General features: G+C 37.5%; 1 protein-coding gene across 2 annotated transcripts in view; it reads right to left on the minus strand.

The window, feature by feature from the left end:
- LOC107657337 (CD44 antigen-like) overlaps nucleotides 1-12,020 on the minus strand; it is a 13,593-nt gene extending 1,573 nt beyond the window's left edge. Inside the window, exons 1-7 of one of the 2 annotated variants that reach the window (XM_016445381.1) lie at nucleotides 11,807-12,020; nucleotides 5,357-5,525; nucleotides 5,120-5,256; nucleotides 4,965-5,039; nucleotides 3,511-3,762; nucleotides 1,175-1,256; nucleotides 337-376 (exon numbers count right to left, since the gene is read on the minus strand). In XM_016445381.1, coding sequence (XP_016300867.1) covers nucleotides 370-376; nucleotides 1,175-1,256; nucleotides 3,511-3,762; nucleotides 4,965-5,039; nucleotides 5,120-5,256; nucleotides 5,357-5,525; nucleotides 11,807-11,873 — 789 coding nt within the window. In that variant the 5' untranslated portion in view covers nucleotides 11,874-12,020 and the 3' untranslated portion in view covers nucleotides 337-369. Of the gene's footprint in view, nucleotides 1-336; nucleotides 377-1,174; nucleotides 1,257-3,510; nucleotides 3,763-4,964; nucleotides 5,040-5,119; nucleotides 5,257-5,356; nucleotides 5,526-11,806 lie in introns of those variants that run through there. The other variant, XM_016445379.1, reaches the window with a different exon arrangement.
- Nucleotides 12,021-14,214: the final 2,194 nt, after the last annotated feature.

Genomic DNA, 14,214 nt, shown 5'->3' on the forward strand with positions numbered 1-14,214 from the left:
AAGTCATCAGGGCAGTTATTTGAGATTTGACTTACTAGTCATATGGAGCGCAGAGTCCTGGAGATGCTGTCCGACATGAGCTCCGCTCCGACTCTGCTGGGGTGCAGGCCATCAGCACGAAAAAGCCTAGGACGCTCCCAGAAAAGATTCCAGTTATTAACAAAGCGCAGTTTCTGTTCTTTACACCATGACAATAACCATTCATTTAAAGCAAAAAGCCTACTGAACCTTTCATGTCCTCGTCGATACGTGGGAAGCGGTCCTGACACGATGATCGTCGTCGCGGGCGATGTGCGGCGCACCGTCTCGATCAGGCTCCTGAAGTCCCTCTTCAGTGTCTCCGTCTGCCGCAGCTTGTATTTTGCATTACTAGTATCTAATTTTGAAGAATATTACTGAATATAAAAATGCAGTAACCAGCAATGTTAACTTCTCTATTGTTGATCAGCTGCTGTACAAGTAGGATGATTGGTCGGTGTAGTATTTGTCCCATCTCTTGTCCACTGATTAGACGGCTGGGTAAAAAGTGAAAGTGACAAGCGCTGCGTTTTACCCAAAGCTAAACAGTTTATCAACTCCCAGCTACAAAAAACAAAAACAAAAACAGAGCAAACGAACTTGTAAAATATTATGATGGCAGTGCATCACAATTCAGTGTCATCAGTTTGCCAAAGAGAACACAGAACGCACCATTTACACCTGGTAAAGAGCAGGTGTACATTTCTTCCGTACCAACTAACATTTTGAAAATATGAACACTTTCATGATTCCGAAAATTTACGTCAGAACAGCTTTACGAACGATTTACACAAAAATGTGTTCTGCTCGTGTTTCACGAATGAGGCCCATAGAGAGGAAGTACAAGCAAGACGATGCCAAGTCTGAAAAACAGCAACACTAACACACCCTAACCCTAGCAACTTTGAAGTGCTGCATTTTGGAAACCACAAGCCTTCCTTCTTGAGAAAAACAGCGTATGTTCACCTACACGACAGCTATGATATTGTGGTTTCTAAAACCAGTTGGCAATCAAATGTTCTTTTACACACATTCAAGATCACACTTTCACACAGTGGCCAGAATTATCAGCAGTACATAGCACAAGTAGACAAGTACAAATTGACAAGCGTGGGTATTGTGAGAGGCTGGTGGTATTTTTGTACTTACAACATACCTTTTTCTGTTTGCTACAATAACACAGACAAGCAGAATGAGAAGAACGGCCAAAATGGTGAGTAAAATGATGATGAGCCAGTCTGTAAGAGGATTAGAACAAATTACATGTTATTTCAACCAAACCATGCTGTTGTGCAAGTCAGAGTGCAAATTACAAAAGAATCACAATGGCAGAGGTTTGGGTGTGTGTTCTTAATAAACAAAATATATATTTTCATGCGTTTCCCTTTTCGTGTTCTCCCAGTATGTGAGGACAACTGCTGGTTTGTCTGCTGTCAGCAAATCAGATAGATATTTACAATTTTTAGACAACCGAAAGCTGTTGGGCACAAGCGTCTGATAAACGTGTGGTTTAACTAAACATATGCTGCTTTAAACAAAGGCTATTTTAACAGATTTATTTCATATCAACAACACTCAGGGTCAGCTTTGTTTTGCATTTGTATTTGTACTGCAAATGTATTCATGGGATTAAAAATTCTACTTCCATAGTTATGAGACTCTATACCCATTGTTCTGTTTTCTGTCAATGCCTTTGCTTTTGCATGTGGGTGCTAAATTTACTCATGTCGATAACAGATTGTGTTTCGGGGTGGTCGAATTTATATTACAAGTTTAATTCAGACAAAGCTGTACTTAATGAGTAGCATTACGACAGTACATGTACTTTGGAAATGCCACAGCCCTTAATTTTCCCCATCCATGGAGGATAGTGATCAGACCCCCCAAAACAGGGTTTTTAACTCCAGTCCTGAAGGGACAGTGTTCTGCTGAGTTTAACACACCCTCGGTTCTGGAGGGCCACTGTCCTACAAAGTTTAGCTCCAACTTGCCTCAACAGACCTGCCTGGAAGTTTCTAGCATGCCTAGTAAGAGTTGATTACTTTGGTTCAGGTGTGTTTAAGTGGGATTGGAGCTGAACTCTGCAGGAGCAGGACTGGAAACCTGCCTGTTCAGAATTGCTTGCAAATTATAGACAGATGGGTTCCCTGCAAACAAGCCTGCACTGGCCCACTTAGGGCTGCCAGCGCAGGGCCCCTGAGAATTTGCTCATTGGCAAAACGTTGGCCCCTTAGCACTGGCCCTGCACGGGCAGCCCTCACTTAGCCTCCAGGAAGCCTTAGCGCTGTTTGAAAATCATAAAGTTTGAAGTCACCGTTATGGAGGTAAGCGCTTGCTTTAGTTGGGCTCTTGACCTTTGACCTCTTAACTTTAATGTTTTTTTGTTGCTCTAATTGTGTTTTGTCCTGAGAAACTGATCAGATAGTGATGGTTATTTACTGATGATTCAGTCGTCAAGTAGTGTCCTGATCTCATCCAGAGGCTCATCTCTGAGAACATTACTTAGATTTAATAATTTCACTTCGTAGTGTCCCTAGAATACCACTGCTTTTGTCCAGTTTTAATATTTTGAATAATTTTTTAAGTCATTATGTAGAAATTCTTTGGACAGGCTCATGTAGACTCACACAGATATCAAGATCAGCGTATGAACCTCAACAATGGTGACAATCAACTTCAATTTTCGGATGTTCAGAGCTGATCTGAATATTTTGTTGATTGTCACCATTGTTGAGGTTCATACGCTGAATCTTGATATCTGTGTGAGTCTACATGATCCCATCCAAATAATTTCTGCATAAAGATTTAAAAATGTTCAAATTTTTAAAGCACGACAAAATTTCATGCAGTTGAATTCTAGTGCTACTACAATGTGAAATAACTAAATCTAAACAATGCCCTCAGAGATCAAGCTTTGGGGAGATCAGGGAATCTGGCCACTACATGGTGACTGAATCATCAGAACAGTTTTCTTCTCACAACTTTTGCAATAATAAATAAGCTTCAGAAACACAGTTAGATCAACCAAAGAAAAACTGTAGTTAAAAAGTCAAGGGTCAGGAACCGCACTAAAGCAAGCGCTTACCTCCATAATGGTGACTTCAAACTTTATTATTTTCAATAAAACAGCGCTAAGGCTTCCTGGAGGCTAAGTGAGGGCTGCCCGTGCAGGGCCAGTGCTAAGGGGCCAACGTTTTGCCAATGAGCAAATTCTCAGGGGCCCTGCACTTGCAGCCCAAAGTGGTTGACATGTTGTCAATCTAGGCTTCTTAAAGCAAATAGTAGTCTCAGAATGAATACAAAATATAATGTAATAAAAAAATACAGAAGCACAGTAACAGAATAGATTAAAGAAGAGGACAGAAGTCGTTTTCAGTAACAATTACATACAATTAAGATACAGAGCAGTGTATTATATTTTGTAAAGTATGAACTGATGATAAAATAGATATGGCTAAAATTCCCATGATGACTTTAAACAGAAAATGTCACCTGCTTTACTTGCTGGAGTTTCACTGGTAGACGCTGTCTTACTCAGCCCTGAGGAAGTTGTGAACTCCACATCATGTGTATCAGGGTTTGCCGGATCATCTGTCTGATCAGTGCGGTTCTGTTCCACAGGGCTCTGTGTGGGGCTGCTCTGCTTCCAGTGAACTGGAGTAGACGACTCAGACACAAATGTGTCTTCAGATGTTACATTTTCAGACTCTTCCCCTCCAGCATTTGTTTGGTGTGTTGCGACTTCTGTCAAATGACAGTTATGCAGAACTTCAACTTGCTGTCTTATAGATATTTATATGAATTTATTAGACAACCAGCATTAATGGCAAAACTAACAAATCAAAACAGCTTAGCATTTATGTGGTCATTTTTAAAGAAATAAATCGGTCTGTGCAGGGATGGAAAGTTCGACAGGGTTTTTCCTGAAACTCTGGAACAAGTAAAACTGATGCATGTACACATTAACTCAAAGATAACACTGGTCTACAGAACTTGTCTGCTTAAGAGATAAAATGTGATATTTATTATGCATTTTGATGTGCTGAATTCAAGTATGACAGTTAAAACAATTGATTGGCTGCTGTTTCCAAGATAATTCCGTTTTTAGACTTTACGTCTACAGCACCTGTCACCTCTCCTGTTTATGTAAAGTCTGGAATACACTACACGATTTTTGCCATGATTTTCTGCTGATTTACAGTCTGGAGGAGTTGACACTAGATGCCGAAAGTAAGAGCCAGTTTGCAGATTTGAGTTGACAGATTTCATTGAAATGATGGTCACAGACTCTGATTCCATCCAGTCAGAGGAGATCAAACATGTTTGATATTTTGAGCCGATATATTGTTTTCATTTGTCACGCATCTCCTAGCAACAAGGCACACGTTTCTGCGTGAGTAGTGTGTGCTCCTCAGTCATTTAGTGTGTGATGGCCAGTTTTTCTTCTGTGACTATTTACAAAGTCGGTAAGTGTATGAAGCCCAGTGTTTTAAAATCTGCTCAGATTTTAAAAGTCGAGTAGTGTATTCCAGCCTTAATGTTTTAAATGTCAGCAAAAAGGGTTATATAAATCAAATGTATAATATTTATAATAAAAGGCAAAAAAATATTTCTCCATTGTTTCAATGTGAAATAATTTGCTGTGCTCGTCGCTCACTGCTGTTTAGTGGGGAAAAAATCTACATTAAGTTTGCAGTGCCAATGCAAAAGGCACTGTAGCATATGTATAAAAAGAGCTAATCAACCATTTTAAGCAAGTGTAAAAATAATGTGTGCTAAAAAACAAACAAACATTAAATATAAAAGTGTACATTAAATGTAAACATCCTGTTAATGGGTTTGATTCATATCTTCTGATAAAATGCACACCTTGAATATACTTTTTTTTTCAGACAAAAGTGCATTCCAAATACATTCAAAATGTTATTCCTTGGTAACTGTCATACCTGTAAATGCTGAGACATCTGTTTTGTTTAAACCATCAGGGTCAATCTTAGCTGCGCAGTTCTTCTCTGATGCGTCTGATTAAAATGCATGTTTCGTTAAAAAGATAATTGATTGTGTGTTGATTAAAACTTGCAGCATATGGTACAAATCAAACCTTCAGCATCATAACAGAAGGCATCATATTTTTCTCTGTCTGGAGTTTTCCTGATGATGCCGGTTTGGTTGCCAGCACAGTTTATATTTTGGATGTGACGGAGTATCACCACATCTGAGCTGTTTATCCATCCATACCTGCAGGCAAAATGTACATTTATATTTAGGTGGAGCCCACGGTAATAATGATCCTGTATGTTTAATTGTCATTTAGATATGTTCAGCTGAATGTAAAAACCTGCAAGTCTGTAGTCCTTTATTGTAGGCTATTCCCACCTGCTCCAGACTGGCTAATGAAGAGGCTAAAAGCTCACACAAGCTCTCGGCCGCATCAAACGTCAGACTATAGCGTTCTCTCCCCTCCACGTGAAACACTCCAGCGTAGCTGCAGCTCCGTGAGCGCACTGCTACAGGAGAAACAGGGCATTAACGATAGTAATGAGTCAATATTATTCATACAGTGCCACTCTAGAAGCAAGATTTTCTGAAACATATAGCAGAAGAAGGGAGAGAAAGGAAACAGTGATAGAGACTGAATGTTTAGTGCAGATTTGAGCTTTAATCATAAAGAGGGAAAGAAGCTGACAGCACATAAAGATCAAGAGCTTTGGGACCAATTAATAACATTTCATATCTGTCTGGCAAATTTAGATGTCACGCTGCTGGGCTGGATGGAGCAGGTGAGGCATGGATCTAATCGCAGACTTATTTCCTTAAAACAACATGAGGACATTTTAGAAAACAAGTAAAACACAGGAAGAAGAAGCTAGTCCAACCATCAGAGTACAAACACTGAACTACTTAACAAATGTTAAAACATGAATTGACAAATGATGACTGAAACTGAGGGTGAACGCATAGATATTGTATGACATAGATGCCTCATTAGTGACTGTTTCTATATACAAAACAATTAAAGTCATTCTTCAATTTTATGTTTAATTTTCAAAGCTTACTATAATATTGCCTTTATATTATTTGCCTCTTAAGGGTAGTAGCTTGACAGGCAAATATATGGTACTATGGGGAGAGAAGGCAGGCAGAGGCGAAGATTGAACTGCAGGAGTTTTAATGAAAGTAACAAAACAAACAAATAACCAGGAACACAGAGCAAGAGAACAGAAACACGAACAAAGTAACACCAAAGTCCTAAGAAGACGAAAGGAACATTTAACATATGAAATCTAAAAACACACAAATAAGGTGATTCAATGCATGCTTTGTTCATTGTGAAATTGTTTGGTCAGATGACTTAAGATATATTAAGATCACGATTGAGATGATTTAATTTGGGACAGCATTTGGACAAATACTTTGGTGTCTCAGTAAGATCAACAAAATAATTTTTGTTATTAACATGTTGTGTATTCTTGTTCAGTTTACACAAAATAATAAAATGACTCCTCTTTCTTCAAGCTCATTTTTACATTTGTTAGAAGAACACTTTTAGTAGGTCCTAACCACTGCATACCAGGAACACCTTGCTGTCTATGGAGGGTCGGAAAGCTCTTGGATTTCATCAAACATATCTTAATTTTTGTTCCAAAGATGAACAAAGGTCTTATGGGTTTGTAACAACATGAGGGTGAGTAATTAAGGACAGATTTTTTTTTTTTTTTGCGTGAACTATCCTTTTAAAGTTTTATTTCCAGTATAATGTGTTGATTGAAATTACTAATCATGAAATAATTCTTTATATTACATTTTTTAATCGCTCTTTGTGCTGTGCCTGATATGCTATGGCGCCCCCTGGTTACAGCTGTATAGGTTACAGCCCCAAAAGCCCCCTTTTAAGTATAAAAGCGTGTCTGCAAAACACATTCAGCAAAATCTGTCTGAAGGAGAGGTGCAGGCAATCCCAATGCATGGCAATGGGATGCCGCTTCTCGTTCCCCTTTTTAGGGATTCATGGTTGCAGTCATAACTTAGAGGTTCCCTTTCAAAGCGGAACTTTGACGCGGCGTCTATGACATTATGGGGAAGCAATGTCCACTCACCATGCTGAGGGAGTGCCTTCCTCACTAACTCACATCTGCCATATTCCAACCCCAAAGGATGCTGCAAGTGAACTTACAGTACGCCCTACTTAAAAACCCCTGTACACTGTGGGAGAACAGCTCAACCCTGACTTAAATAAAGGCATTTCTCCAGGACTCCAACGCTAACTACAGTATGCAATAAGATGCCCTGCAGACCAACTATCTCTAATTGCCTGGTTCTTGAACATGGGTCATAGAGAGGCCTATGAAGCCCCATCCAAAGGGAGCATACATCCCTACTTCAAAACCCAACAGTAGTTGGGGAGGGAGGTAAACGAAGTAGAGAGAATCCACATTGGCCTAAATAACTCTGTTTACCCTGCATCAACCCTAAAGGGGTATGTATTTATTATTTTTTCATTAAAGGAACACGCCACTATTTTTGAAAATAGACTAATTTTCCAACTCCCCTAGAGTTAAACAGTTGAGTTTTACCGTTTTCGAATCCATTAATCCGATCTCCAGATCTGGCGGTAGCACTTTTAGCTGTAGCTTAGCATAGATCATTGAATCTGATTAGACCGTTAGCATCTCGCTCAAAAATGACCAAAGAGTTTCTATATTTTTCCTATTTAAAACTTGACTCTTCTGTAGCTACATCGTGTACTAAGACCGACGGAAAATGAAAAGTTGCAATTTTCTAGGCCGATATGTCTAGGAACTATACTCTCATTCCGGCGTAATAATCAAGGACCTTTGCTGCCGTACCATGGGTGCAGCAGGCAAAATGATATTACGCAGCGCCTGAAAATATGCCCCAGCTAGGTAACTTCCAATAAGACTATTTTCAGGCGCTGCGTAATATCATTTTGCCTGCTGCACCCATGGTACGGCAGCAAAGTCTGGGGGAGTTGGAAATTGAGCCTATTTTCAAAAAAGTGGCATGTTCCTTTAACTCTTCCCTACTGGTGGAATGACCTGCCCAACTCAATCCAAGTAGCTGAGTCCTTAGCCATCTTCAAGAAACGGCTCTCTTCAATATTTATTTGACCCTCTAAATCTAGCACTCTCTTTTATAATTCTATTTTATCTGTTTTCTTTTTTAATAAAAAAAAAAAACACTTGACCCTCTCTTGATCTCTTGCAATCTCTTAATTTTCTAACTGCTTGTTTTCTTTAAAAAAATGCCTCTAATGCTAGCTTTCTCTATGTCTTTTCTATTCTATCTATTTGTTTTATTTTTATTTATTATATAAATAAATATGCTTTGCATAAAATCATCTGCTAAATGACTAAATGTAAATGTAAATGTATCTACCAAACAAGGGGAGTGTACAACTCTACTTTAGATTGTAACATGGGTAGAATGTAGCTCAACCCTGTGAAAAGATGCTTCAGGATATCTGACTTGAAGTATCTTGACGTAAACATGCAGGCATGTATAGACAAACAAGTGCTGCTCGAAAGACCAAAAAAAAGTGACAGAAAGAGTGGATTTCAATTCCTGTTTGGCTTCTTTTTTTTTTTTTTTTTACCAAATACATCCTCCAATTTTTTGTGCCAATCTGGCAATGGTTGCTTTCAGTCAGGTGGTGGCCACTAGCTCAACCCACAGAGTTTTTTTTTTTTTAACTGCCTCAAGAGAGTGCCAGTCAGTAGGGGGATGGCCTGGGTTCTCTGTGGCACAATCCAAGTTTTCTACTCTGATGATGGATACCATGTAGATGTAGAAATATGTGTATCCAGGGGCAATTTGTGTGGGGTGCAATTATTCTGTAACAATTACAGAATAATTATGTATTCTTATTTGATCTTGAGGAACTTTAAACAGTTAAATAATAATTTTAATATTTAATTGCTCCCATTTATTTTTGATCACAGGGCTTTGATACACAAATTCCATTTGAGCTTTTGTGCTCTGGTGCTCTTCGGTCACTTTTGACTGAAGAATTTTCTGTTTTGAATTTTTAAAAATCACAACTTCATCGGAATGGTACGAAACTTGGTGACTTTTATGGCATTTGGAATGTGAACACACAGAAACATTGAGGGCATGATTCGAGCAGGCTAAGTGGTCATAAAAAAATAGTCACACTTGTGGTCTTCGGTCCAAAATAGGAATATGGAATAGGAAATGAATGGGAAATCGACAAAAATCTCAGAATTTTTGTGTGTACAATCTACAAATATGCCACAATGCAGAAAAAAAGTACACAACAATGACGGGGTGAAACTCTAACACATCAAGAGTGCAAAACCAACACATCCACTCACACACACATATGTACACACACACCTATGAACTGGTGTGACTGTAACACAGCAAATATGTAAAATAAAAGCAATAATTCAACTACAATGCAGTAACAAAGTGGACAGCAAGGAAGGGGTTACACTTTAAAACATCAAGAGTGCAAAACAGACACATCCACTTACACACACACATACACACATACATTATACATTATACGTTATACACACGCAAATTAATTGGTATGGCTATATCCATATAGCCAAAACGAGTCAGAAAACTGAAATCAGATCAGACCTAGAAGAATTAAACTCTAATAAAACATTCCTGTTCACTTTTGTTACATTTTTGTAGAATTTTAATGTTTTGTGTAACAAAATGCTTTCTCTGTGTTCAGATTTGACTGTAGTAATAATAATTCAAAAACTGACGCTTCATATCAACATTTAAAAACAAAAACTAAACCTTTACAAAAAGTTGTCTTTGAGAATGTCTAAATATATGACTAAACCCACAACTTAATAAAAATAAGTATCTATGTCTAAAACAATTAGAGAATGTATAGGCCTTTTATATAGAGCTATATAGGAATCTAGTGGCTAAACCATGGAATTGCAGATGTTTTTTTTATTTTACCCCCACCAGATGGCACTAATCTGGCTTAAAAAATTTGATTTTAAAGGCATTGACTCTATTTTAACATGAAATACTGCATTAATTGAAAAGAAATATAAAAATATATATTTTAAAAAAATTTGTACTATTTTCAAAGGGAAGAAATTGATCATAGTTATTGCATACATATTAATTAGTACCATGAAACTATCTCAAAATACAGTAGGGGAAGTAAAATTTTAGGTGTCTGGTCACTTTTGACCGTGAAGATCACACGTGTGACTCCCAAACGAGGAGCACCAGAGGGTTCATTAAAAAGGGCGCACATAGGTGAATAATTGATGTATTCAGACATTTACTTCATGTTATTTTGATATAATCATCATCATTTCTATTCATTTTCTATTAAAATGCAATCTGATGAGAATGAACTTCAACCACTGTCTGCTTCTCTCTCTTCTGGTATTGATGACTCACAGAAAGACGATTCTCTGCAGATCGATGGATGTCAATATTGTTTGATCATAATTCCCACACTCTAAAAAATGCTGGGTTGTTTCAACCCAATTTTGGGTCAAATATGGATTAACCCAACTGTTGGGTTAAATTTTTACATTACATTTTTAACCCAAAAGTTGGGTTAGTCCAAATTTGACCCAAAGTTGGGTTGAAACAACCCAGCATTTTTTAGAGTGCACCTTCCGGTGACTGTAAAATTCTGCACTCTGTCCCGTATTTACTTTCTTTCTTTCTTTCTTTCTTTCTGACAAGTCTGTTTCACTCATGTTACAGGTCTGGTGGTTTTGGTTTTGTTTTTTTGATCTGTCCTGGTTTAGGGAGGAGCCCGGTTCCTTTGTTAGATCATCCTAAAGTTGTGCTCTGCTTCACAACTGGACCTTTACCATTACCTTTATTTTAATTTCATTTTTGTTCATTATTTGTTTATTTGTTGTTATTAATGTATCATCTTTATTTAGAACCTCTAGACTAAATAAATGTTTTGTTTAATATAATATTTTTGATTTTGACTCCCTGAGTTTTGATGCCATTGAAACTCTCGCTGGCTTTCTTTTGAAAAGCTGAAATGTACTACTACCAAGTAGCATGTCTCTCCAGTCAACAAAGAGTTTCCCACCATTCCCTCAAAACAAACACACCAACACATCTCACTCTGACATCTTTCATGCTGAGTTTTTACACAAAACTCCTGAAAATCTCACACAATGTGAAAGGGGGTAAAGTCCAAGTAAAACAGAGGTGTGTAAGCAGGTGGTAACTGTGGGGCTGAGCGAGCTTCATTTTGTTCTCCATTAAGGATTTTCATTGGTATTGCTTTCATCAATAGTTCACACACAAAGATCCTCAGACGGGAATTAAGATGTGAAGAAGAGATCAATGATATAATATAATACACCACAGCAACAAGATTTATCAGATTTATTCACGCAACTCAGATTTGGCAAGTCAACCGTCAAAGTTTCCAAGAACTACATGTGACAAACTTCAGAACAAAATGTTACCACAGTAACTGCTTATGAAAACAGAGAATGCATTTTTGGGGTTGGAGGGTGCACAGAGATGCTACAACACAAGCTGAATATTTTAATCTTCTTTCACCTGTTTTTCAAACAGCTTAAACTCCTCTGGCTCTTTACTGGTTTGTTTTTGTAATGCTGAAATGTACAACTGCTCAGCATATCTCCCTTTCCTCTGTAATAAACGAGTGAGCAGCTGTTTATCTGTCCTCAGACACACATTTAGCGCTGCTCCATTCATACTCTGTAAAATTTATAGTCAAAATTCAAAGAAAGATGTGTAATGTTCCTCTGATGAGTCTTCTTACCCGTGTTATCTTCTGATCTCGAGGAGGCCAGTAATGCAGAGGCGAGACCCAACAGTATAATCCACATCCCGATGGCTGGTGAGGAATCTGTATGTGAATCCAGACGTGTATAGTAGAGCTTAGAGTCTGCTGCAAGTTTGGCGTATTGGAGGTGAGATTTGAGTGTCAGAACTAATAAAGATCAGAGAAAAGGGAAGTGCATGAATAACCACACCCTTCTACATCTCCCTTCACTCTCTCTCTCAGGTCTCCGTGTGTCTGACACTGTGAGTGTGTTTGTTTGGTAAGTGATTGACATAACTCCTGAATCATCCCTCACCTCCAAATTACCCTGCTACTGCTTCTCGTCACCGTTAACATGTGTATTGGCAGTCAAATTATTATTATTTTTAATTTTTTTATTTGTTCATATTTGAAACATTTGTTGGTCATTTTGTGTGAGTAGCAGCAAAGATGATAAAATAATTTTGGCAAGTTGAATATCAAAGTTTCCAAGAACTACGTGTGACAGCTACTGTGAGCTCACAAAGAGCCTCTGCACCCAGTGAATCGCACAAAATATCCAGGCATAAAACAAAATAAAAAATACATAAAGCCTATTTAAGCATGATCAAGATTTGTTTCACTGTGACATTATTTTAAACACATTTCCCCACAAATTCTCATGAATGCTTTACACAAATTAATGCTGAAAAATACTATAATGCAGTATTTTTTTTTTTATTTCACTTAGTACAAATTAGAGGCAGCACATCTACCACACCAGCATTCATTAGCCAGATCAGTGACTTTTATAATTAAGCCAAATGACTTTTCAGATCAAGATTCACAACAGAAAGCAACAACAGCCTACAAACACAACTGACATTATTAGCTGCATTTCAAGTTTCTCATGAAAAACAGAAACTGCTTTTTGAAAACAGGACAAATGCTTCATTTATGTCACTGCTGTTGTGTTCACGGTTATGTTCAGTGTTGGGGGTAATGCATTACAAGTAACGCGAGTTACGTAATCAGACTACTTTTTTCAAGTAACTAGTAAAGTAACACATTACTTTTTAATTTACAAGAGAATATCTGAGTTACTTTTTCAAATAAGTAACGCAAGTTTTTTTTTTCAAATGTATTGATTGACAGCTATCCTGTCCCCATGTCGAGAGAAATCAGAAGATAAAAAAAATAAACAACACATATTCAGTATTCCTCAAAATGAATAAAAATTATGCAACTCAGAATATGATGCAAACCTGCAATAATTAAATGCGATGATCCAGTTCAACCGTACTAATAAGCACAAATTACTCTAGACAAACATTTGTGTGTCTTTTTTTATTGCTGAAGTGTTTTGAAATTTCTTCTTCTGCATTCTACTTTACGGACGTAAATTTAACTTTCCCTTCAGCCTGAGGCTTATTCATTTCACTTTTGGTGTGAAAAGGCTTTTATATTTGCCAAAAATAGAACTTTTTTATTTTAAAAACAAACAAGCAAGCCCTGTCCAGGTTTTAAAAGTAACGCAAAAGTAACGTATCACATTACTTTCCATAAAAAGTAACTACGTAACGTAATTAGTTACTTTTTTATGGAGTAACGCAATATTGTAATGCATTACTTTTAAAAGTAACTTTCCCCAACACTGGTTATGTTGTCATCATTAATGTTGTTATGAACACAGTAAACAAGACACCTCCTGGAAATTCTGATCTTCGAGACTTCTCTCCTCTTACGTCCTGTATAGAGCTGTTGCTTTAAATACTGCTGTGATTCTGTCCTTTGCTATGGTAATACACACAAACAAATGTTGGCTACACAAACTCCTGAACACCTGATTCAGTAAAGTCTGGTCAAACTGAATTTCACTGTAACACTTTATAATGCCTCATTTAATGTCTGTCACACAAAGCTATCATTTAAATTCACAATAAAGACATTTAAGGCACAAATCATGTGGCTATTACAATGCTCATACAGATCTGACAAAGTCATACAAGTCTGACAAAAAAACAAAAAAAAAAATCTCAAAAAGTGTTATTCCCAGAAATGCAAAATACACTCACCATTAGCAAATGGAAAAAGTGTGTATGATATCATATGAAGTCAAGTCAACAGTTTCTGCCTGTTCCAGCTCATGTCTGTTTTGTCTAGAAATTCATATATAGGTACAGCTTATTTTTATCTCTTCATCATTTGTGTTGATTTTGAAGTATGAAAGATGGCAGGTATAAATGCCTCATGCATTCATTCATTCATGGCAGGCGGCAGTAGATCAGCTGTGACCTGAGCCTGCCTTCTAAGAGCTGAAGCTGTGCTAAAGAACACAGAGTTATGCAGAGTCTGGTATCTGCTGAAATTTTGCTGAAAAGAGGAGAATTATTACTGTACATCTTAAGCCCGGCTCACACTGTGCG

Source organism: Sinocyclocheilus anshuiensis, unplaced genomic scaffold, assembly GCF_001515605.1.
Source record: "Sinocyclocheilus anshuiensis isolate Anshui unplaced genomic scaffold, SAMN03320099.WGS_v1.1 scaffold191, whole genome shotgun sequence".
NCBI classification, from domain to species: Eukaryota; Metazoa; Chordata; class Actinopteri; order Cypriniformes; family Cyprinidae; genus Sinocyclocheilus; species Sinocyclocheilus anshuiensis.